The following is a 27378-nucleotide window of genomic DNA, read 5'->3' on the forward strand; positions in this document are numbered from 1 at the left end:
TGTGGTATTGGCATCAAAATGAAATAATCTAGGAATACTTACACACACATAATCAACTGATTTCCAAGGGCAATTCACTGGAAAAAGGATGGTCTTTTCTGAAAATGGTACTAAAACAACTGAAAAACTATATACCAAAAATATAAAAAGGAGCTTTAACCTATTCCTGGTACCATAAACAAAAATTAACTAAAAATGGATCATAGAACTAAACATAAAACCTAAAACTATAAAACCTCTGGAAGAAAACAGAAGAAAATCTTTGTGACCATAGGATAAAACAGATTTCTTGGGATTTCATCAAAATTATGTCCTTTGCTCTTCAAAAGAAACTGTGAAGAGAATGAAATAGGCAAGCCAGAGACTGGGAAAAAATATGAGCAAATATCTGATAATCTCTATCCAAAATATATTTAATATAAAGAACTCTCAAAACTCGATCAGAAAACAAATCACCCAGTAAAAAAAACGAGCAAAAGATGTGAAAAGACACGTCATCAAAGAAGACATATGGATGGAAAATAAACACATGAAAAGATGGTCAACATCATTAGTCATTACAGAAATGCAAATTAAAACCACTATAAGATATTGATACATACCTATCAAAATGCCTAAAATTAGAGATGTGTAATAACCAGAACTCTAACATACTGCTGGTGGCAATGTAAAATGGTATAACAATTTTGGAAAACAGATTAGCAGTTTTTTAAAAAGTTGAGCATACATCCTATATATGATCCAGTGTGCCCATTCTTATGTATTTATTTGTCTAAGGGAAAATGAAACAGGTCCATATAAACAAATTTACAAGAATGTTCACAGAAGCTTTACTTGTAATAGCCAGAAACAACAAAATTGAAAACTAAAATCTCCACCAACAGGTGAATGGTTAAAAAGAATATGTGGAATATCTATACAATGGAATGCCACTCAGCAATATAAAAAGAATGAACTACTGACACTAGCAACAATAGGGATGGCTCTCAAAATTGTTATGCCCACTGAAAAACAGCCAACCCCTCCACCCCCGCAAAGAGTATATACCCTGTATCTCCAATTATACAAAATTTAAGAAAATATAAACTAATCTACAGTGACAGCAAGCAGATAAGCGGGTGCCTGGGGACAGAAGCAGAAAGCGGGAAGGGATGGAGGGATTACAAAGAAGTATGAAGAAATTTGGGGGGATGGTGGCTATATCACTATCTCTAATGTGGTGATGGTTTCATGGGTGTATACACATGTTAACTTACCTGATTGTACACTTTAAACATGTGCAATTTACAGTGTGTCAATTATACCTTGATAAAGTGATTAAAAATTTTTGGGGAGGGGGGAAATGGGCATTTATTGAAACCTTAAAATCTGTACCCCCATAATATGCCAAAATAAAAAAAAAAATTTTTTTTAAAAAGAATGACAGCCTGAAAGAGGTGGAAATTTAGCATAAATGCAACTTTGTACTCTTGTTCTAGGATAGTATTACTAAAACTTTAGTTAACTTGAATACCTTCTTTTAAACATAAAACCCTCAAGCCTTTCATGAATGTTATTTAAAATTTCAGAAGTAATTAAGTATCCTGACAGAAAAAAAGAAATGATTACTGACTATGGTTATTCAAACTGTAAATTCTCCTCCACTCACTTTGATATGCTCCAGTTCCTTTGAGATTTTGATTTTAAAGGCTTTAAGAAAAAAAGATTACTGCCAAATAAGTATTTGGAAAACACAAAGCAAATATAAAAAGAGAAATAGAAGGGAAGAGAGGGGAGGGGATGGGAAGAGGGGACGAAGGGAGAAAGGGAGGAAGGAAAGAAGGAAGGAAGGGAAGTTAACAACTAACAAACATGCAAGAACCCTCCAAGAATGACCTAAAATGCAGTCTTGCATTTGGCCTTTATTCTAAACTTAGATCAAAAGCTGCAATGCTTGTTTAGACAGCTGTTCATTTTTCCTCATCTGCCTTTCTTTCTCTCATCCTTGATTACTCTGATTATCCTGCCAGCCACACTAAATTCACAATTTCAGGTTGCCAGCTGGATTCACCTTGACCCAGCAAGCAGATCTTTGTGAAGTGTCAGACACCCATTTCCTAAGTGGAATTACTGCAATGAATGCTGCCTCCACCATCCACTGTGTTTCTGGCCTTCTGCCTACCCTGGCTCCCACTCCCAGACACTCTGGAAAACTCTGCTGTGCCCCAAATGAGTAATCCCAATCCAGCAATGGGATAAATAAAGAGACAAAAGTCTTCTCTGGGAAGGTCACCACCATCCTTACCTGAACTGACATACACTGACTACAAAGCCTGCAACTGTTACATGGAACATCTAGCAAAATGTCCCATTTAAAATAAAGAGAGAGAGAGATAGTGTAAAATTGTATTCATAAAAAGATTTCAACCACATAAATATACTGACAGATGGATATAAAATAGAAAGACGTGTAAAAATGAAAATAAAGTAATTGTCAGGGTTTTTGTGGGTTTTTTTTTTCCTCCCTCCTGTTTTCACAAACTATTTTTATTGATGTTATATAGTCTTTATAGAACAAAAAAACAGTCTATTGACAGCTGCTAGCTTGAAGGCTTTTTCATTCTATCCAGCTGAAAGGAATCTGAGGCTTCTATTCATCTGGAGAAAAAAGAAAAAATAACATTTATTTTGCTCCTGTGGTGGGTGGCTGTAGCTGGGGTGGATTTGTTTGACTGCCAATTACTGGTAACAGTTATCTGATTGTCATACATTTATAAATGTGTCTAGCAGTTTTCTGTCTGGAAATGTATACAATTTAGAAAATAGCTATCACAACTTAATCTCCCTTCCCATAGGATGAAGAAAACTGACCCTGCTTAATTGAGTGATGTGGCCCACGCCTGACTGTACGCAGAGCATGTGCTATAATAAGTTCCAGGAAGGTCTGGCCTGAATACTGTTCTCCAGGGAATAATGCTATGGCAGCAAATTATCTAAGACAGGTAACAAGCTCCTGTTGAGTCTACTGCATCTCAAGGAAGCAAATCATGGCTAAACAAGAACGTTAAGTGCCAAGCAGTCCAGGCAGAGGGCAGCTTCTCGTGGGGAGTCAATAATACTTGTACCACGGTGGGATGGTGGGTGCATGTATTATTGCTGATGGGAGTTTAAACTGGTTCAACAGTTTCAGAGTATTAGTTGTCAAAATCCATAAAAATATTCAAGGTGCACCCAGCAGGCTTCCTCTAGGAATTGTTTCTGCAGAGATAACATGTGATTGCATAAAGGTATGGGGATGAACAAGGATGCAGCAGGCTTGTCATTCCATGATGGTAAACACTAGGTACAACCTAAATCTCTAGGAATAGGTGGGACAAATACAGAATAGCCATCGGATGGTTCACATTGAAACTGTTAAAATGAAGTTTTATATGAAATGACTGGGAAAGTTGTCCATGACTGATGCAGATGAAAAAGGCAAGGTGAAAACAATGTTTGTGACATCTTTTTGGTGAAATGCACACCATTCACAAGCCCATACTATTTATAGGAATGACTGCATAGGCATATAAGAAAGCATATGTATGAAATTTTCAATGAAAGTTACGAGAGAGGGGATTACAATGATGCTGGAAAAAATCTTTAACTTCTAAATTTACATACTTCCCAAAATTTAGAGGAATTCTGAATACTTTTTTAATTTAATAAATCAAAATATACAACAATATCAAATAAATTTTAAATATGCAGAATAGGATATCGATATAGAGAACAAATGAAAAGAAAAATGGAATGTGATCCAATTAAGAAAATGAATTTGGTAATGCAGGTATTGGTAGTAAGGAATTCCTATCAGGGAGAATGTGTAATGTTTTCTGAAAAAAGAAAATGAGCACATGTTAAGTGACTTTCTCTCTCCTTCCTATGCCCTTTCGCCAGAATCTAAGTTTCTGGATAAATGCAGCCTACATAGCAGATGGAAAGGAATATTAAAGAATAATTCAAAGAGAGGACCTTTGGGGAAAGGTAGTTTCAACATAAAATTTTATCTTTAAGAACTAAAAAGAGCCATGAGGGGAAAAACTCCAAGTTCTTTTGCAGATTAAAATAAGCACGGTTATGCTAATTCTGAACACAGCCAGCAGGCTGGAGCAGGCTGTTCCCAGCTGCCCTGCCGTCCAGGGCGCAGTCTGTCTGCTGGGTCCAGTGGTGTCCACCCACAGGGATGGCTCGCTCCATCTTGCTGCAGAGATACTCAGACGAGCCTAGAGCCGTCATTGCCTCTAGGGTGGGACCAGGACAAGACTGAATGTCTTTATGAACCACTTCAGATCCTAAACCACAGCCGCCCACAACACCATCTGTTAAGTGCCATGTGGACCCTAAAAGCAAAATCCGGTTTGGTCCTAAAAATACTACTATTCGCCTCACAAGGAACCATCTCCTTCAGCTCTGCCTCACAGGCCTCTGTTTTACATGACATTAATTAGAGATGCCAATCCTGTGTCAGAACGGCACGCTGGCCACACCCTGGAATGCGAAATCGTAAACCTTAAAATTCTGCCAAAATGTGTCCTTTTTCTCTAAGTGCAGCAAGCTCAGTTTAAATTGCTTCTGTTCCAAGGACCCCTGACCACAAGTCAACTGAATTACAGTGTGAATTTTGCTTGGACTTGGAGCTGTAGCCTTTGACTCGCCATGTGTAAGATTGATTTTTTTCCACTTTGGTTAATAATAAAATTATGTGTATTCACATGTGAGTTACAAAGGAAAATTTTAAATGAGTACTCAGGGTAGACCTTAAGAGCTGTATCTGCTATCAGTGTAACACCATTAATTTCCAAGTTTACCTTCCACTGCCTCCTTGTGATGCTTACTGGAATGTTCCCCCTTGCCAGTGGATACAATGTTAAATTTTATCTGTAGATGGTGCTGGAGGGACCCCAGAGGAGGAAGGATGTCGGCTTGATCCAGTGGCATGCAGCCCCAGCAGTGCACACACCTTCCAGCTTTCCAGCTCTCAGCAGTTCCCCTGCTTGCCCACAACCTCAGCCTGCCAAAAAGCAGAAGGATATTTCCTGCTCATAGTTCTCTGCCCACCAACAGGGCCCACGGGAACCCTAGAAAAGACCCCCAGCTAACTAGTCCTGGCCTGCAATTCCATGCCACCGGCCTCTGTCCTGCAGCTGTGGACCAGCTCTGGCCCAGGGTATCCCAGTGAACTTCTCCCTATCCAGTGGGCAATGGCCACACCTTCTCCAGCACGTCTGAACCCCAAACTTTGGGAAGGAGAGCCTTTCCAGTTCGTTTCTTTCTTGTGTTCTCTCCCTCAGACTTAAGGTATTCCTTAGAATTCTCTTTTATATCCTCTTAGCAGCAAATCCCTTATAAATAGTTCACAACTATATTAAACCACCCCTGTTCAAATTACAATGTGATTTCTGACGCTAGGCTGGACCCTGATTGATACGAAAACATTGCTGGAAAACCATCCGCTGAAGAATGCAGTGACTTTAAACCTCAAGTTGGTCCTCAATGCTGTTCATTAATTGCATTATCCATTTCTCATAGTCAAACCTGAACCACTGCTCATGGGTTCTTTCAGATTTTCTCTTGTGTCCTTTAGTTTCCAAGTCGTCCAACCTACTAACAACTTACCACCAGAAGATGACAGCAATTGACACTTTTTAAGGAAAAGTAGAAGTTTCCTTCAAAATCCAAATTTTCAATCCCTGCAGTGTCCTACTGACCTTCCTCACCTTCTTCTCAACTTAGAAGAAAAAGTGAGAATCTCCCCTCATCAGTAGCAGTGGCTGCTTGATTGGTTATCTATATCTTCTCAGGTGAGCTCTGATAAGTTTGTACAGTTGAAGGCATTTATCCATTTCGCCTAAGTTATGAATTTTATTGGCATACATCGATTCATAACACTCCCTATTATCTCTTTAATGTCTTCAGACCCCAAAATGATCTCTCCTCTTTCTTTCCTGATGCTTTCAATATGTCTCCTCTTTTTTCCTTTATCAGTCTGGCTAGATGTTTAATACTTTTATTGATCATTTCAAAAAACCAGATTTTTATTTCATTGTTCTCTATTGGTTTTCTGTTTTCAATTTCATGTATCTCTTCTTGTATGTTCATTATTTTCTTCTTTCTGCTAGCTTTTGATTTCATTTGCTTCTATTCCTCAACTTTGTAGCATGAACATAGATTACTGATATAAAATCTTTGTTTTCTAGTATAATGTTTTTTAGTGCTATAAATTTCCCTCCATAAACACTGCTTTAGCTATATTCCACACATTTTGATACAGTGTGTTTAGGAGAATTTGTTTGGTTTCTTAATCAAAATACAGTACTAAGTTATTAAAGGGTGTTACACAGGGAGCATAATCTGACATCTTAAAATAATCACTCTATGTAACAGAGTTTACTTACTGCCCCCTATAACCATTTTCTATTTTCTCCATTAAACAATCAATCCTTGTGAACTTTATCTGAATACATGGTGACCCAGCTAGAGGTTACATTCCCCAGTCTCCTTATCATCTTGTCCTGGCCATGTAAGAGGGTTCTGGACAATATCATACCAATAGAGGCATGCAACTTGTAGGTCATGTCTTTAAGAAAAAACTCCTGGTGCCTGAAGATTGATACTGTGGTGGTTAGCCAGCTTCAACTGTGTGGATGATGGCAATACCCAGGGAGAAAGAGGGGCCACAGATATAAGAAAGCCAGGTTCCTAGAGGACATCATGGAGCACAGCCCAAGATCACATACTAGCTTGGATTACACATGAAGAAAAACATAAACCATCTGTTTTTCTCTAGATATGCCATTTTTGCCTCTTTTGAAATAGGCAAACTAACATGTTAATTAGTACACTTGGGCTGCCATTTAAGAAGACAGGATTATTGTCAGGGGTCAAGGGGCAAGAGCAGGTGAGATGTAAACTGCAGCAGTGACCAGGTGGACATAATGGTGACTCAGACCACTGTAGTGGAGAATCGTGAATCAAATAAATATCTATTTAGAACTAGAACTAATGAAACTAGCCAATAAATTTGATACACAGTATCAGGAAAGTATATGAATTAAGAATGACTTTTGGCAAGGTGCGATGGCTCACACCTGTAATCCTAGCACTTTGGGAGGTAGAGGCGGGAGGACTGCTGGAGGACAGAAGTTTGAGACCAGCTTCAGCAAGAGCAAGACCCTGTTTCTACAAAAATAGAAAAATTAGCCAGGTTTCGTGGCACACACCTGTAGTCCCAGCTACTCATGAGGCCTGAAACAGGAGGATTGCTTGAGCCTAGCTAGGAGTTTGAGGTTGCAGTGAGCTATGATGATATCAGTGCACTCTCGCCTGGTGACAGAGTGAGACCCTGTCTCAAAGAAAAAGAAAATGACTCTTAAATTGCTGCCTTGAGCCACTGGGTAAGGGATACTGCCATTTGCTGAAATAGGAAAACTTGGGGAGGAACAAAATTGAATGGTTTTGTTTGTGATATATTAAGAACCATGATTTAGATGGATTATATATGACATCCTTATTAGACATCTAAGAAGATAAAATAATCAGGAGGCTGGATACACGAGGCTGGAACTCAGCACTCAATACACAGTAACAGCACTGCTTCTTGTCTTTCCACCTGGCCATACTGTAAGGTCTCTGAAGGTAGAAACAATGTCTTGTTTTTTTTTTACATGATGGGTTCTAACACAGTAACTGACATAAATAAGTATTCGTTGAGTTTGTCCATGAATCTTTAGTTTTAGTAAAAGTTTTTCACAGCTCACACTATGAGCTATGAAAAAAATTGCTATGGGATCAAAATACCCATACTATACAGGTGACCCAAATAATTAACTATTAATATATAGTTAAACAAAATCAGAAGACAGAAATAAATATTTTAATGAAGGCAATACATTTATAACAGTATATCAAGACATAAAGTTATCCTTATGACATTAATTTTAAAATATATGAGCAATATTATAACATAAAGCAAATATAACCTTTCTACAGGTGAAGAACTCAAATGCTCCTTAAGAATGTCTAGTTATAAATACAGAGGAGATATAAGTTGGTGCTTCCAACAACCAGTCCAGAGAGCGTGATCCTTCATTCTAGAATTTCTAAAAATATCCTTGACATACTTCCATATTACTATCTATCATCTCTTGGAGTCATAAATTCCATAAGTTAATTACAAATGGTTATGTTGTATCACTTATACTGGCCTTAAGCACAGTGTAATGCAAAGATAAAGAGCTTTAAAGACAATTGTGTTTAAACTGTGCTAACTATGGTTATAGGAAAGATTTATGTGTGAGTGATTGGTACGCAGATCAACTAACTTTGTTGCTAAAATATTGCTGGGAGATGAATATACAAATTACTCAGCATATCCTAATTTTCCCCGTACGGTTTCAGTGGAATGAATTAAATACTAATCAGAAGTGAAGGACAGAGTAGTAAGATAGAAAGTAAGTCTCTTTATATTCACATTTGAAAAAAAGTATTGCCTTTCTATGAAAGGAAAAAATAAAAAGCAGAGCTACTACTGAAGGTACCTTCCTATTATATTTCCATTATCACTATTTTATTTATTCAGCAGGTTAAGCTGCAATATACTGTGGATAAAATCTCTTCATCTGCTTTCTTCTTTCTTTTCCGAGTAAATTTTTTATCTTATCATCTGAAACAACAGGCTGGTATTATCAAAGCTAATGTATCCTGAGAATCAGCAGCAGGACTAAATTTCCTTTTTTCATTACTTTTGGTAGAACACACAGACCTTTGGGGTAAGCTATCAGCACTGATATGTCTTCAAATTCTTACTAGACTCCCTTAACGGGGAAAGAAGGTAATTAATCTGTCATCCTAGACAGTGTATAGTTTCTCCACAACACTTAAAAACCTATTTCATTGGGATAAAATTCTATCATAAATAGACAAACTAAAACAAAAGAAAGGATGAATTTCTAACTAGTAGCTACTAGTTTAGAGCATAAAGGTAAACACTAATTTTAAGAGTTTTCAGGCCGGGCGCGGTGGCTCACGCCTGTAATCCTAGCTCTCTGGGAGGCCGAGGTGGGCGGATTGCTCAAGGTCAGGAGTTCAAAACCAGCCTGAGCAAGAGCGAGACCCCGTCTCTACTATAAATAGAAAGAAATTAATTGGCCAACTGATATATATATAAAAAATTAGCCGGGCATGGTGGCGCATGCCTGTAGTCCCAGCTACTTGGGAGGCTGAGGCAGGAGGATCGCTTGAGCACAGGAGTTTGAGGTTGCTGTGAGCTAGGCTGACGCCACGGCACTCACTCTAGCCTGGACAACAAAGCGAGACTCTGTCTCAAAAAAAAAAAAAAAAAAAAGAGTTTTCAGATTCAAGGACTAAAAAAAAAATTAATAACAATAACAAATCCCTGATATTTTTGTCTGTTAATTTGTAGTGGTTATTTCTGAATTTAGTCACATATTTCCAAAAACTGATCTAACATAGGACTAGCTTGCTCCCATAAACTTGAATCCAGTGAATATCATACAAATATTAATGAAGACATTTAGAAATGCATTAATTTTAAATGTGTAATCCTCTTAGTGACTTCATTGACCTCCTTATAGAGTTTCCCAAAGCATACGCAAGCACTCTCTATCATTCCCTTTACAAGATGCTTTTGAAGATGTCACTAGATGTGAAGACCTCACTTAGAATATCTCCTTTATTAAGAGTTTGAGAAAGAGCCTCTTAAAATGGATTCTTATCCTTGCTTTTACATTTTCTAAAACGTTTCCTAAATATTGTCACAGGCAGCCCAGAAGCATGAAAAGTTATCAAAGAACAGCCTGGATTATGTGAAGGAATAAAAAATACTTTCTGTCATTGTAGCAACACCTTAATGAACTGCTTTTACCAGTATGAATCTCATCATCTTTTTATGTACCTACGAAGTAGCCACATCCTTCTGATACTTTCTTGGATCCTATCTCCAAGCTATAAACACAGGGCTTGGCTTGTCAGGCCTGGCTTATGTCAGTGGAAAAGATCTGGAATAAGTGTGCACATCAGCTAGAAGTAAAGCACAGCTGTTTTTCGGGCAAGATCACATAAGAAGAGATGGCAAAACACTAAGAAGTGAATCAGATGTAACCCATAGAAGACTGATTTGTAGTTCTTTTCACTTTAATGTAGGGTTTTGAACACTAAATACAAATTATAGGCTAGATTCCTGGTACTTGTCAAACTCAGTTGTTGGACTGTAGGCCTATGTTAAGTCAACAGGCAAGAGGAAATGAGCATTCTGTTACGTATTCTGCATCTTTTTAACTTTCTGAGCAAAGGCATTTTGCTTCTTGTAGCATTTTCATAAATAAAATCATTACTTTAGAAATTAGAGGACAAAAATGTATATATTAGTAGAGAAAATGAAACTATTTCATCATTTGGCTTAGTCGTTGAATTTTTCAAATTGTTATTAAAGAAATGTTAAAGTGGTGGCTGAGATAGAATAGTTTACTAGTAAACAATAATAATTCAATATTTTTTAATCACAAAATATTAATATTTGAACAAATAGGTCACTCTCTATCTTTTTTTTTTTTTTTTTTTTGAGACAGAGTCTCACTTTGTTGTCCAGGCTAGAGTGAGTGCCGTGGCGTCACCCTAGCTCACAGCAACCTCAAACTCCTGGGCTCGAGTGATCCTTCTGCCTCAGCCTCCCGAGTAGCTGGGACTACAGGCATGCACCACTATGCCCGGCTAATTTTTTTTATATATATATATATATATCAGTGGGCCAATCAATTTCTTTCTATTTATAGTAGAGACGGGGTCTCGCTCTTGCTCAGGCTGGTTTTGAACTCCTGACCTTGAGCAATCCACCCGCCTCGGCCTCCCAAGAGCTAGGATTACAGGCGTGAGCCACCGCGCCCGGCCGGTCACTCTCTATCTTAAAACTCAAAGGTAAAAGATTGATGATTTTCTACTAAAGTTGCTGAGTTTTGTGTGAGCAACAATGTGGTACAGCATCTCTTACCTTTCTTGAAGTAATATTGATAGGGGTCTGCTCAAACAAATGAATGCTCCCATTTTAACCAATGCATGCCAACTTAAGTACATAGGAAGAAGATTATCAGCGATGTTGATGTCCCCTAACAATACTCCCTACCCCCAGAGTACAAATGATAGGTTTCTAATGCCTCAACCTGAATCTGTTATTATACTACTGTTAGTTCCTTTGCTTCAGAGCCTCGTATTTACCTACTTTTGCACCTCCTGCTATGGTTTTGAATGTGTTCCCCAAATTTCATGTTTTGGAAACCTAACCATCAAATGTATATGTTGAAGGCATTTGGAGGTGGGTCCTTTGGAAGGTAATTAGGATTAAACAAGGTCATCAGGGGTGGGGCTCTCATAACAGGACTGGTGGGTTTATAAGGAGAAGAGGAGAGACCTGAGCTGACATGCTCTTGCCCTCTCGCCACGTGATGCCTCCACCATGTTAAGACACAGAAAGAAAATCCTCACCAGATGCAGTCCCCAGACCTTGGACTTCCCAGCCTCCAGAACTGTAAGAAAGAAATTTCTTTTCTTTATACATTACTTTGTCTGTGGTATTCTATTGTAGCAACAGAAAACGCACTAAGACACCTCTCTACCCCACCTTCCGCTAAATTGAAAGACAATAAATATTTTTATTGCCTAAGTGTCTGTTCCCTTCCACACTGTGTCTCCCTGACAGAAATAAGATAAAATTCTTAAAAAGAGAATTTTACTATTAACTCAAAAGGGGGATGGATTTTGCAGACAGTATTCTGATTTTATTCATCCACTGCACTTTTTAATAAACTTTATTTTTTAGAGGAGTTTTAGATTAACAGCTAAATTGAGTGGAAGGTACAGAGATCTCTCATACACCAGCATTCTTTTATTGCTTGTAAAAATTGAGCTTAACATTTAGAAAGATGAACAAAAACTGTATTACAGTCATCTAAAATATTTTTTTCTAGGAAGAGGGTTATAATTTCACTAAAGTTAGTGCCTTTTTCATTTCACATCTAATTTGACGTTGTGGAATATCAGGAAGATCAAAATAATGAGACATGCCACTCTATGCATGATCTGATTATTTAAGTCTAAAAAGGATTTTCACTGTAAGGAAAAAAATTAATAAGGAATTGCCAATCAAATATAGTTCTCTCATGATCTAGCTTCCCAATTCCCTCAGAGTGGCACTCCCAGTACTAAATACTAAAAAAAAAAAAAAAATTCAATAAAAATTTTGCCAAACTTCTTCAAAACATAAATTCACTGAAGCACAGTGCCAGGCATATCAAAGACACAACTGCTTGAATGACTTGAATCATATCCCAAAAGTCAAATCAGATTACATGTGCATACACCACTATTCTGTATGAGAGATAAGCAATACTTCATATTATTACAAATAAGATGGGATCCAAGAAATGAATCTAATATTATTCTCCGAATAGGGTTTTATTAACACCTTTCAGCTATTTACTTTCTACTTGGCAAACAAGAAACATTTTTAATACTGAATTTTACTTAGAGCAAATTGATAGTAATTTGCTCTATTGCACTTTAATAAAATGAACTCTTGCATCTGAATGTTAAATGTTATCTGCCATTAGTGATATACATATTATTAGAACAAGGAACTGCAAAAGGAGAAACTAATGGAAAACATGAACCTGCATCTATTTTTAAACAAACGAAAGAAGGAAATCTAGCTTTAATTTTTAAAGTGGTTCTTAAAGTCATCCCCACAGAATTCTCCAAAAGGCGTATTTAAAAAGAAACACAAGGAAGTTTAATAATTGCCCTTGGCTTCTGTAATAATTCTGTCATCACGAGTCAATATTTACACAGCATCAGGGCATACACTAATGCTTTCTCCACACAAAGTACTCCTTCCCTTCCCAACCCCTACTCCCAAATCCTAAACTCTTATTAGGAGAATAAGAGCAAAAGCAACTGCTGTTGCAAGGTAGAAACTGAAGGAAGACAGTAGAGATGTTTGGGAAGAGAAAGCAAGAGGTCTAAAAGAAGGAGAATTTCCAATTAGGAAATCAAAGAAAAAATCACTGGGGGATGGGGAACATTTTTAATATTTCCAGTGATGGGTTATACTTAGACAATAGAGATAGGGAAAGAGGACAATCTAGCAGGTGTAAAGCACAGGATGTATCCCTAAACCAATTCTTGTATCTTTACCAGAGGTTGGCCAACATGAAAGATAAAGTATGACAAGACTGACAATTGTGCTTGTCCTGGAGAAGAATATACTCCCAGAGTCTGAGATTCACTGATAATTTTAATATCTAGAATTATTCAAAATTAACAGAAGCCCAAGTTTATATTAGATACTATACTAAGAAAAAATCCATTGAATGATACATTTAAAAGACACAGTTTTCAACACTTTTCCAGTACAACTAAACTCTCAAATAAAGAGATTTTAGGAAGAATACAAAATGCCATAGCATACACACATGTACATTACCTGGAAAATGTCTGACTATCATTGTCAAAAAAGAAAAGTGAGATAAAGGACAAATTCAGCTCCAAGGTCAGATAATCTGTTAACTTGACTTACGAAAAAACTGTTCTCTAAGGGATATGCTCCAATGACCTCGATAGATCATTTTGTATGATAAATTTTAATCAAACACCCATAGCTTTTTATCAAGTTATATAACAATGAGACATGAGAGATCAACTTAGGATAGAATGTTTTGTGGAGGCTTTTTGCTTGCAGGGGGTTGGGCAGAAGATGTTACAAGGTCAGGTTTTAAATGCACTCATGCCTCACAAAATGATCAACAGTCTGGACAGATTTTCCCTTGAGGGGAAAGTCTTCTGAAGCATTAGGAAAGGTAGGTTGCAAAATGAGGGTGGAAAATAGGATGTTAATGAAGTGATCAGGCAAGGTAAGAAGTTGCAGTGCTAGGATGTGATGATTACAGATCTTCATTTGCTTGTGTACACAATTCTAATAATAGTCACTTAGTATTATTAACACAAAGCCATGTGAAAGAACCCATGAATACACTCATTAGAAGGGCAGGTCCCTTAAGGTCATATCAAAAGTATTTCTGTAAGAAACACAGGACTTACTTTAACTGAATAACAATTTCTATATTCTTATTGTCACATCATACCAGAAAATTTAAAACCTGCTTAATATTGCAAAGGACCACATGTATCTTTTTGAGTGGAGGTTCTTAATAAGGGGAACTCATCAACCAGGACCTGCTTATTTATTTAAATACACAGATATTGTCCCATTCCCTGAGATTCTGATTGAAGAGGCCCTGACTGGTACCTCAGAATGTGTACTCAAGAAATGATTTCTAAGTCATTCTAAGACAGTCCTGGTTAAGAATCAGAGCAAAAACAATGAACCAAACAAAAAGACAAAACCAAAAGTATTTTGGTGGAAGAGTATGCAGGTTTAGGATTTAAGTCTCAGTTCTAACACATAGTAATCATGTCTTCTCAAGCAAGTTCAGGTGATCTCTAAAGAGAACTTCCTCAACTGTGAAACAAGAGAAATAGTACTTATCCTTTCTTGGTCATGGGATTTTAAAAGATATTAGTTATCTATTCCTATGGAACAAATTATCACAAAACCTAGTGGCTTTAAGTAACAAACACTTATTATCTCACAGTTTCTGTTGGTCAGGAATCCAGGATCACCTTGGGTAGGTGCCTCTAGTTCAGGGTCTTTCTCAAAGTAGCAATTAAAGTGTTAACCATGGCTGTGGTCTCATATGAAAGCTCAAATGGGGGAGGATTCACTTCTAAACTCACACGGCTTGCGCCGAGCCTCTGGTCTATACTGGCTATTGACTGTAAACATCAGTTCTTGGCAAGAGAGTCCCTCCATTGAGCAACTTGCAACATGGCGGCTGGCTTCCCTCAGAGTGAGCCAGTAAGAGAGCAAGAGAAAGTGTGAAAGAGGCAAGTGACAATCTTTTTGTCACCTAGTCTTGGAAGTGATAGGCGATCACTGCTGCCATATTCAATCCATTAGAAGCAAGTGACTGGGTCCAGCCCACACTCCAGGTGAGGGCATTACAAAAGGGCATACCTGCCAGGAGGCCATTAGGAGCCATCTTAGGTGCTGCTACCACAAGAGATAGCACCTGTGACGTTCTACGGAATAAAAGACTTATGTGTGGAAGCAGGTTGCAAATGAAAGTAAGTTTTACTCAAATGCAAAATTTGAGTTATGAAACTACGCTTTACAGATGACATTCTGAGAATTTGCTAAGAAGTGTCACCACCTCCTCACTTGCGTCAGATGTGTCATGCTATGGCAGGATTTCACCATCTTTCTCAGTCTGACACATCTGTGAACTTGTTAGTCAAAAGGGAAAGAAAAAAGGGTGAGCAAATGAGGTACCTCATGACCCACCAAGTGATACTCTGTGATAATTCACGCTTTCATATTTATCATGGGAAGCAGTATTGAAATGGCTATAAGGAATAGGGGGGAAAAAAACCCCACAAAAATTTCAAAAGCTTGATAAAATTACTTCCTGGAATTTTTTCCCCCTGCAAAGAAGTTTAGCAGCTTGGCTTGTTGATATGCCCCAATGAAAATTTACATGGTCAGTGTGGCAGTTTTAAAACACGGTCCCAGCATTCCTGACACTCTTCCTATTTAGAACTGGGTATACATCCTCTTCCTCTGACTTTGGATGACAGTTTGTGACTGATGTGACCAACAGAGAGATACTGCGTGACTTCCGTGACTAAATTGAGAGAAACCACACAGTTTCCATCTGGTCCTCTTGGGACACCCACTCTTGGAACCCAACCACCATGCCATAAGGAAGCCCAACTCAGCCCACTTGGAGAGAACCATGGAGGGCTCTAAGACTCCGTGAAGAGAGAGACACAGATGTCTGGCCAGCCCCAACTGCTACAGCCCCTGATTGGTCCAGCTCCAGCCACCATATGTCTATTACTGAAGTCCAGAACTGCTCAGTCAAGCCCTTACTGAATTCCTGATCCTAAAACCATGAAAGATAATTTAAAAATGATTGTTGTTCATTCAAGCCAAACTGTTTTGAGGTGATTGACAAATGATAATCAGGATCCACCAGGAAGTAGTTATATATTGATAATAAAGTCATATATAAATAAAACAGTATAATAAAATAAGAATATAATAAGTTTAAAATTTCATTTCCCAAAACATTTAAGACAGTTGGACCACAGAGGTAAACCAAAGCCTTCAAAACTGTCTTTGGTAAAAACGCTTACAGCTGGGAAATATTTACATGTAGGACAGATATGCCTAAAAGCAATCGTATGTTAATAGAAAAATAAACTATTACGAATTATAGAAATTGGAAATATGGCACTTGTATTTCTATAACAATGTCTCAGATCAACAATAGATTTAAAAATGTGGTCAGCAACTATCTCCTCCTCTAGTCATATCAGTTGTAAGTCATTTGTTATTGCACCAGAATTGCAAACATTATCTATTCCCTTCAACATCTGCCCACATGTGCCCATCACTGTGCAGCTACACCCAATCCCTCTCATTTGAGAATAATGGAGATCACAATACTGTCAAATTGCCTTTTTCTCCCCTACAACATTTATTCAAATTCCCCCTCGTTCCTTCCTGTTCTTTTTTGTTATCTTTCAGAAAAACTTTTCATCCTCATTTCAAGGACTATCTCTTCCACCCATCTTCCCTTCTTGCTCCAGTGCCCTGATCCATCAAAAATGCCCTCTGTATCGTTGGTGTCCTTTACCTTACAAACATCACAGTCTTCATTATTTTAAAAATATTTATTGATAATATTTATATATTATAAAATGTATAAATACTGACTGAAAAATACCCTGAAGGCGACATCAATCCTCTTCGCAGACCCAATTCTCAACATTGTTTATACTCTAGGTTTTCCAATTCTTCACCACCCACTCACTCTTTAAACCTATTGTAACCTGGCTTTACATATCCAGCACCCTGAAACTATTCTGTCAGAAGTTACCACCAAGTGGCCTTTTCTCAGCACCGTCCTCCACTGACCTTGCTGTAGTGTTTGATGCAGCTGATCAATCTTTCCCTCCTGAAATCCTTCCACTTTTGACTTTCAAAAAAATTGCTCTCTGGCTGTCCTCATACTTTGGACATTCTTTCTCTATCCTCTCCTCTAAACCATCATCTATTCTCCAAAACAGAAAACAACGTCCACTTTCTTCTGTCTATACCAATTCTCATGGTGAACTAACTTAGTCCAAATCTCTAGCTTTAGCATAATTCCAGCTTGGAACATGCACTCAGATGTACTTGAGACTCTGTGGAAGTCAAAGTAACAGAAGCATCAGAGGTCACCAGGGAGAATGATCCTGAATTTAACAAATTCTGGCATGAGAACTGTAGCTTAGTACTATCATCACTAAACACACACAAGTTGGTTACTCCCTCTGCTGGAAACACTCTGATGCCTGGGATCTGTGTGTTTTGTGCTCTCCCAACCTTTAATGAACCAGTATCACATTCTGAGAGAAAAATCCCCAGAACAAAGTATGTAAGATAGCACCTCACAAAGCAGCGCATAGGAGACAAAATATGTATTTACTTGCTTACTGTCTATCTTCCCTTACAGTTTACGTTCTACAAGAGCAGGGACTTTGTTCTGTGCACTGCTGTCTCCACATAACATGGAAAGGAGTATTTAGCCCACAGTAAGTACATAATAAATATCTACTGAAGAAATGAAAAACTTAGAAAATGATTTGATTAAAATGCCTTCATTTTCCATTTTATAGAAAGTTTGTAACACTATAATGCAAAAATAATTGGAGCAAAAATAATTGGAGCAAAAAAAAAATTTTAAGGGATCGGTAAAAATCATACCTAACAGGTACAATGCACACTATCTGGTGATGGGCACACTTATAACTTTGAGTCAAACTGCACAAAAGCAATTCATGTAGCTAAAAAATTTGTACCCCTGTACAAATATTCTGAAACTTAAAAAAAATTCACCATGACAGCTAATTAAAATCTCTATGTAACAGCCAGCTTATCTTCTAATAGAAGTTTCTTTGAAAAAGTAACATGATGAGATATTCTATAGAGGGATATCACACTGTCTTAGTTTTTGCTTAAGACAAATGACCCTACTGAAGTTTACTGCCAACATCTCTATAAGCTTACATTTTCTTTATTATTATAGATCATTGGTCTAATGTCTCCACATATGAATCCCTCAGTGTTTACTTCTCCAACATCTTCCTTTTCACTGCATCTCCCTTCAACATTTTCATCTATATAAACCTTTTTTTTTTCATAGAACTATTGACCCTGAAGTACCTTAAAATATTATTTGTTCAGGGGTTTTCAACCTTTATTTCAGCAAGGAGATCTATTTTACGCATAAAATCTTAATAAAAGCAGAGCCAGGAGTGGGGGACCTGGGAGTGTGCCTCCCTTAGAGGCTACACCCATCTTCCTCCAGCTCTGTGGACCTCAAGGAGAATCATAGTCTCCTTCGAAAGGCCATGGGAAGTCTCAACTCTCCTAACTAAACCCAGATGTGTTTTCTGGGTCAACTCTTACACTCCTTTGGCAGGAAATCTTTCTTTGCCTCTGAGCTAAAAGTATGTACTGAGCACACACAATGTGCCACAGACTACATGGGCAGAGTGCAGAACATGCTAAGGGAACACGAGAAAGAAACAGCTCTGTCCTCGTAACTCCCCTCACCTACCAGCTAACTAGCTCTGAGATGACGTATAATCTCCCTTGAGGGAGTGATTTTTTTTCTCCTCTCTTATTCTTCACTTCTCTGCTGCTCACCCTTTCCTTGACCATGTCACTGCACTGATTCCCTCCTGGGCCAGCTCCCCACCCTCTCCCCACCCCACAAAGCACGAGCATCCCCTGAGGTTCAGGCAGTGTTTGTTCCACCACGTTTCCTCTCTACCTTCTCACGATTTAAGAACCAGCATGGTTGGGGACCCATCCTTGTCTCTTTTGGGTGAATGACCCCTTGACTCCCATCTGTCTCCTAATTCTGTTGTGTGGGAGTTATATGCTGGGCATCTGGGCTCGTCTGCTATCACCCACAGTCCAGTACATGAACTCTCTTCCTCCTCTCTCTGGGTGGCTACTCCTTTTCAATGTCCCCATTATTTTCCATGACCTCACTAACTTAGTTCTCCAAATCTGAAAGTTTTTAACTATATTTGACTCCCATCTCTTTTTCATCATTTATATCCAAGACCAATAACAATAGTTTTGCAACATCCTAATCTGATTTTCTGGCAGCTATTCAAACGCAGCTCAGTTGACTGTATTTTGGAGGTGAGCAGAGACTTAGTCTGTTGGTTCACCACCACCTGTGGGAACAGTGACCAGTACATAACAGATGCCTAATAATCTTGCTGAATAAATGAATAATTTAATGGGGTAAATATGCAATGTTTACTGTAGCATAAAAATTGCAAACAAATTACCTAGTAATTGGAGAATATATTAGTAAATCTGGGCACATTTATAAGATATTATAGTATAATTAAAATATTATTTTCTAGTACATACTAATGGCTTGGAAATTGCTCACTATTTAATGTTACAATAAAGAGACGATGAATACAAAACCATAAATGCATTATGAACCCCAACTGTGAAAAACTAGAAAAGGAAATACAAAAATGTTTAACACTGGTTATGTCTCAGTGGTGATATTTTTCTCATACTATTTTTAAAAATTTTCTTTTATGTATAGAAAGTTAGTGTTCTAAAAAAGGTTTGCCACCATGTAAATGATTATGCCTATTGATGAGGCTTGAAGGAAACATGTACAAATTAAGGGGTACTTGTTCCAGGGTGGGAGGTACAGTACTATAAACTATTGCCCCCATTGTTTTTCTAAAAATAACTTAAAAATTGTTGCTTAATATTTTCAGTATTCTTCACTCCAACATGTATTGCTTAGTTCTTGATTTCTGTCAATCTTTGCAGAGTTGAATTTATCATTTTATCATGATGTATTAATTTTGCTAAAATGCTATTTTAACATAACTCTCTTGTTGAAAAATTATACTGTACTCCTTATTCCTTTATGAATAAAATGCTTAACCTATCAAAGTTCAGTCTGCTTTTTTTTGAAACAGAGTCTCACTCTCTTGTCCATGCTAGAGTGCCATGGCATCAGCCTAGCTCACTGCAACCTCAAATTCCTGACCTCCCGTGATTCTCCTGTCTCAGCCTCCTGAGTAGCTGGGACTACAGGTGCACACTATGGCTAATTTTTTTCTATTTTTCGTCACCCAGCTAATTTTTTCTGTTTTTAGTAGAGACAGGGTCTTGCTCTTGCTCAAGCTGATCTTCAAACTCCTGACCTCAAGCAATCCTCCCCCCTCGGCCTCCCAGAGTGCTAGGATTACAGGCAGGAGAGTTAAGTCTTGAACATTCAATCTCACTTTCCACCCACACAGGACAGACTCCTGCTGGCCCCCTTCCACTGCTATACAATTGCCTGATGTCTCCTTTTCTCCCTTATTTTCACTTCAAATCGTATACTTTAATGCTTAACAAAAATTTTCTTAGCAATTTTCTCTTTAAACACCCACGATCCTTATGCATAATACTGTAATATCAAGCATTTTTTAAAATTAAAATGATTAGAGCTGCAAGACAATAGTAGACTCAGCTCAGTTCTTCCCTTTAGAGAAGTAGAAACTACTATCCAATTTGAAAAGGTGACTTGTTTGGGAGGTGGGGAAGAGACACAGAACCTTAGATTAAGGATAAACCCAATATTTAACTCTTAGAGTTCTTACATTTTAACTAACATAGCATCCAGTGTTATTACTGGGTCTCCCATCTGCTGCTCAGTGGCTCAGCAATTATTCATGACTCTATCCCTAAAGTATGTCTTGCCTGTCTGCCTTGATTGCCAAGGCCATTTTCTCCAGGGCTGACAAAGTCCCACACAGTTCTTTCACTTTTTTCTTGTACCTAGTGTTGCAGAGTAGGTGCTGAAATAGTGTCATGGAAATGACCTAAAGCAAATCCAATAATGATAGTGATGATACGAATCTGCTATGCCAATATTCCATCTCAACAATAAGGCTGCTACATCCACTTGGATGGTAATAACCACCAAAGGAGGCAGTTTTTGCTTTCCCTTACATTCCATAAGGCTGCCCTAGCCAAACATAAAGCCACAGGATTATGGTTCCAGGTCCAAGACCCTGGAAAGAGAGCCACAATGGGGAAATAAAGGCAGGAAATGGGTTTGCAGGCTATATCTCTATAGTCAGTTCAATGCAAAGCACAGTGGCTTAAGGCAGAATCTGACTCAAATGCCAGACTGAGCACTGTAGCAGCTTTCACAGTTACAAGTGGCCTCCCCCCTCCCCACACACTTACTTTCAAATTCTGAATGCCATATATTGACGAAGAGGAGTATTTTAACAACTGTTCCAATCAAATAACGTGCAATAGTTTAACAACTGGTAAATGAATTTCATTGCAAGCCAGGGGACCCAGGAGACAGGGCAGGGTGGGACTGTCAGGGTTAGCAACATTCAAAGAGAAAAAGAACAGACCTGAAAAACAGAATCATGCCAGCTCCTCTCGTCATGGCTGTTGTACATTGGGCTATGAGCCACACAAACCCAGAGGCGTCTGCCAAAGGTTTCAAACAGCTGTGCAAGCACTCTTAGCACTCTCTGCCATTTGTTCAGCTGTTTTGCAGTGAGAGAGACACATATTCCCAGGCTTCCACCAAGTAGAATTCTTTTTCAATTTGGAACAATACGATTAGAATACAAATTTTTTTATTAGTTATGATTTTGTCACTCTGAATATATATTCAACTGGATGAATACATTTGCTCCTTAATGGCAGTGAATAGAATATATCATGCCACATTAAAAAATGGGAAATGCTGAAGAAATAAAAATAAATCACTCTTTTCACTTAAGAGTAGAGTCGCTGCTTAGAGAAATAGGTGCTTATTCACTTGGCAATTCAAAATATCTTGAATATAATTTGTCAAAATTCCATCACCTTCCTTCCTTTCTTGCATAGGAGCATCACAATTTCAATGAAAATGATTTAATGATGAAATCTCAGATTGCAGCATAGCCAGCTCATCTTGTATATATGAACACAGTTTTTATGTTCCAGAAATGAACTCACTGGACTTGTTAAAAATGTGAACTGCTCCTTTCCACCAAAAAAGGAGAAAAAGAAAAAAAAAAAAAGCCTTAGAAAGAAAAATATAAAAGCTTTTATTATCTGATCTTTGTTGCCTTTCACATGTTTTATAAAGACTCAGTGTGTGGGAGCTAATTATATTAGCTATCTGGGGTAACAAACTATTAATTTTGTGATTCAAAGTTATTAACCACCTTTCTACATGCAGTTCACAGGCAAATGAATGGACTTAATCCTTGTATTAAAACACAAAACAAACCAAATAATGCCATGTTTCATGACTTTTCAAAGTTGATTATCTCCTTGGCAATGCTCTACTAGAGGCCAGATATACAACTGCCACTTTAGAAAAGAGTCTCTGGCAATTGGTATTAGAAGCCCATTTAATCACGATTTAATAGTCATTCCTCTTCAGATAAGACAGAAAAGGTCACGGAGGAAAAGCATTTTTTCTCGGTGATTTAACCATACTGGGTTTGTAAAATTTCCTCTTCCAACGATCATACCAGTCCTGAGAGGGCTTGCTTGTTTCATGTGGTATATAGCTAGCACTTGCAAATTTAAACAATTCAGTGGAGAAAATAAAATATTTAAGATGATAACATTTAATGTCAAAGGAAGTTTGTAGATTTCTCTTCAGCTGGTTTTTTCTAATTCTTCAGGGAAAAATATAACATCGTTTAATTCTAAAGCAGCAATTCCATATAGATGATCTTTACTTCCTAATTATCAAAGGACATTTTATTTGTAAAAAGCATTACACATGTAAAATAACTATAGTAAATAAAGATATATTGTTATCAATCATGATGCTTGTCTGCATTTAAGGGTCTCTGTGCTCTAGCAAGCAAACAATGGTTCAGTGTATCAATAATCCCCTGGGAAACTTACAATGATTTATTTCTCTGACTTATTAAAAGCCTAGTCACAGCTCAAAGGTCTCTGAATACCCATAAAGTGAGGAAACTAATGCCAGAAAATTAAGAAATAATAGCAAAATCTCGTTACAGGAAGCCATCCGATAAGATATTACCCATTGGAAATTACTTATATTGTACAAATATTTCAAATGAAAACTTTGACTAAGCTATGTCAATAAATTATGCTTTCATGAAACTCATTTTTTTGCTTCCATTGCTATATCACATACCTCATTTATATAACCATTTCCTCTCCTCTAAAAGGAAATTTAAAATTCATCCTAAAGTAATATTTAAATGGAGACATTTCTTTCTATATGATTCCCTTTTGAAGTTTTCTGATTTCAAGTAAAGTAATGGTTTTAGCATAAAACACATCAGTAATTTGACAATGTTACACATTAAATAATTATTATTCAATAGCTACTCAGAGTGTGAAACAGTAAGTGAAATCTTAAGTTTAAGAAATTATTCTCAGAATATAATTTGGTGGTATTATTATTATACTTATGCTTGAGCTTTAGATAAATAACAATGCTGAATATTGGGAGATGAGTTCTGCATAAAACTTTATATGATGCAAACTAAAACCCATTAAAACTTCCTCTCATCCTAGTTTTTCCAATGACAAAATATATAGAAAAGCTTATATTTTTAAGAAAATTATTATGGAAAATTTATTTAAAATAACTGAATCAAAATATATTAATAGGGTATAAAAACTGTACACTTATCCTAAGGGCTATAAAATGAATAATTTATTCTTGGATGAGAAAGCTCGATTTTATATTATTTCCATAGGCTCAATATAATCCCAATGAAGTCAATAAGAGGTTTTCTTGGCAACAGGGAGGAGAGCAGGTTTCATGAATATAGAGGAAGGGATGAATGTATAAGAATAGTCAATAAATTTACGTAAATTAAATTTTATTACATTAAGAACTTTCAGTTTTAATAATTATTCTTAACTAATGGGATACCATGCAATACATGTTCCTGGAAGCACTCTATTATAGTGAAAAACTATAAACAAGCTACCAGTATCGGGCTGGTTAGGTAAATAATGTCTCATCCACATAGTGAAACACTCCCCTGTCATTAAGAATGATGATAGGTTTCTGAATTTTCAATGAAAGGTGTTAATTAAAAATTGGTAAATGAAAACAGCTGGTTACAAAATAGTATACAAGATATTCAATCTTTTTAAATATGCATAGAAAAATATCTACAAATGATATATATATATATATTATATACACACACCCAGTAAATGTGATTTTCTCTGGACAGTAGTACAGAGAAAATCTGTACTACTGGTTTTTTTTCAGCTTTTATACTTTTTGACATTGTGGGAATTTTTGATTATTAAAATATGTTATTTTTATAATCATAAGAAATCCCTTTAGCATTTGTGTGTGAGAATTTATAGATATCAAATAAAATAAAATTGAAAGAAAGTGGATACAGATGGCTTCTGGAAGAAAAATCCAATAGGACCACACTTTGAGGAGGGTTTCTACATTAGGGACTTTGCTGCTTATCCATTGCTTTTAGTGTGCAAGGACTCACAGGGATACATGGTACTACAAAGAGAAATCACATAGGCTTTAATTTCCTAGTGGCCAGTTTCCTTTTCTCACCATTTTTTTGCTGACATCAAGGTGAACACAGTAGTGATGGAGTCTCAGTTTATATCACTACCTCCTACTGCTCCTACTGCAGTTCCTACACTTAATATGAAAGCTATATTTTAATGCCATCCTTGCTTAACTAAAATGAATGATAATCCAATAAGTACATCTCTTGACATGAACCATACTAAAATATGCCTCAGTGATTTCATACAAGAGTTTTATTAAAGAAGGAAAATGTATGGTAATATTAATTACCACAATGTAGAGTTTAAATCCTTTTAACAAAAAGCTTAGTTTTTCTAGCTCCGATTTCATGTTTTAAATAATAGTTTATATGAATATTAGCTAAGGTGTAAGTTCTACTGAATAAAAATATTTGCCATAAAAATGATGTAATGAAAATAATGACAACTTATATTTATGGAGTATGTACTATATGCAAGCATAGTTCTATTAATAAAAGTACTTTATGTACATTAAGCCAATTATTCCTCAAAGCAATCTGTGAGATAGTTGCTATTATTATCCCTGTTTCCCCCATGAGAAAACTAAGGCTCAGAAGTCTAATAAGTCCTTTGCCCAAAGTCACAGAGCTAAAAAATAACAGAGCAAGGAACTTATTAATCCAGATAGTCTGACTCTGGACCATTTTTTTCTTTTCAGATTTTTAAAAATTTAAGTAAGCTTTTAAGTTTAGTTTTAGATTTACAGAAAAGTTGTGAAACATAATACAGAGAGTTCATGTGTACTCCTCACCTAGCTTCCCCTCTTATTAAAATCTTACATTATAGGATGCACTTGTCACAACTAAGGAACTCACATTGGTACGTTGATATTAACTAAACAACTTTATTTTGATTTTACCAGTTTTCCCTAATGCACTTTTCTGTTCTAGGATTCCATCCAGGGACCATGTTACATTGAGTTGTCATGTCTCCCTAGCCTCTTCTGGGGTTTTGAAAATTTCTCAAACTTTCCTTATTTTTGATGTCCTTGACAGTTTTGAGGAGTACCAATAAGATTTTTGTGGAATGCCTTTCAATTTAGGTTTGTGTATTTTTCATAATTGGACTGGGGTTATGGTTTGGGGAGTAAGACCACAGAGGTGAAGTACCATTATCAAGGGGACATGCTACCAACATGACTTATCTTTGATGGTGCCAGTACCTTATCAAGGGGACATGCTACCAACATGACTTATCTTTGATGGTGCCAGCCTTGAAGACCTGGCCCAGGTAGTGTTTGTCTGGTGTCTCCATGTAAAGTGTTTGTCTGGTGTCTCCATGTAAAGCACTGTCCTACCACTTTCCATGCCCTGCTTTATGGAAAAAAGTTACCAGTCAAAGCCCACAGTCAAGGAAGGGTGGGTATCTATATGAATTACTTGGAATTCTGCTGTCAGCGCCCTCTTTTTTTTTTTTTTTTCCAGAGCCAGAGTCTTGCTCTGTTGCCCAGGCTAGAGTGAGAATCCTCATTTTTAACCCATTACTCTAAACTGCCTCTCACATCCTACTACTTCTCATCATCTGACATATTATTCATATATAATAGTTTAAAAACACAATTTTTAACTAATTTCCTGCTTTTTCAAAAATCCAAAAATATGTTAGAACCAAATGTGACAACAGATGAATTTGGTTTAAATGACTTTCCATAGACCACTGTAGATTTTGTCCCTAAGTGACTAATTAGAAACTAATTTTTCTGAGACGCACTCAGTAAAGAACTTACAAGAAATATTCGTTCGAGTTGATCCTGAATGTCTTTCATTCCTGGAAAAGCAGCAACTCCTTGGATCATCTCAACAAAGATGCAGCCGACTCCCCTAAACAAAGAAGAAAGAATCATTACAAATCTTCAATACACTCTCCTTAGAAAACTGTATCTGGAATTAGTTTTCTCCTATAGAGAAGAAGCAGTGAATGGATAAATGATGTTCTTGGTGAGCACCAAGAGCTGTGTGACATATACCCAGACCCAATAGCTTTCCTTCTCCCCCTCTATTGCCCTGCCCTGAAAGATCTCTAAATAGATGCAACTACACTGGGCTCAGAAGACAGTAGACACCAATAAAATAGTGAATCCCAGTGGCTCTCCTTACCTATAGGATATAGCTGAGAAGTCTTTAGCCCCATACAGAAGAGTCTCCACAGTCATGTTCTAACATCTTTTTCCAACTACTTCACAGTGTACTGTAGTCTCTAGATGTTCAGTGTTTCTCAATCCTTTTTGCATCACAGTCATCTGGGGAACTTTTAAAAACTACCTATGCTCTGACCACAAGCCCCAGAGATTCTGTTTCAATCAGTCTAGCTGGAGACCAGCACTGACACGGGGTGCTCAGATGATTCAGGGCAGCTACACCGAGGATCACTGAGCCAGTGATGTACCCAAGTGCCAAACATAAACCTATACAACTTGGTTCACATTACTACACTACCTAGAATACCCGCCTTCTTCATCTGTTTGCTCTTGATATCTAAATCCAGCCCAACCTCTATAATCCTGTTTAAACGCATCTTCTCCATGAGGCCCCTCTCCACAAATATTTCAGCAGACAAGACTGCTCTGCTTATGAGGTTGCTGATTAAACCTTTACTCAATAAAA

The 27378-nt window shown here is 37.2% G+C and overlaps 1 protein-coding gene across 6 annotated transcripts in view; it reads right to left on the bottom strand.

The window, feature by feature from the left end:
- Positions 1 to 27378, bottom strand: part of CDK14 (cyclin dependent kinase 14) — a 542302-nt gene that overhangs the window by 176946 nt on the left and 337978 nt on the right. For 5 of the 6 annotated variants that reach the window (XM_012779596.2, XM_012779601.2, XM_012779597.2 and 2 more), the window contains one exon: positions 26502 to 26595. In XM_012779596.2, the coding sequence (XP_012635050.1) occupies positions 26502 to 26595 (94 nt within the window). Of the gene's footprint in view, positions 1 to 10938; positions 22226 to 26501; positions 26596 to 27378 lie in introns of those variants that run through there. The other variant, XM_076006449.1, reaches the window with a different exon arrangement.

This window comes from Microcebus murinus, chromosome 9, assembly GCF_040939455.1.
Source record: "Microcebus murinus isolate Inina chromosome 9, M.murinus_Inina_mat1.0, whole genome shotgun sequence".
In the NCBI taxonomy this organism is placed as follows: domain Eukaryota; kingdom Metazoa; phylum Chordata; class Mammalia; order Primates; family Cheirogaleidae; genus Microcebus; species Microcebus murinus.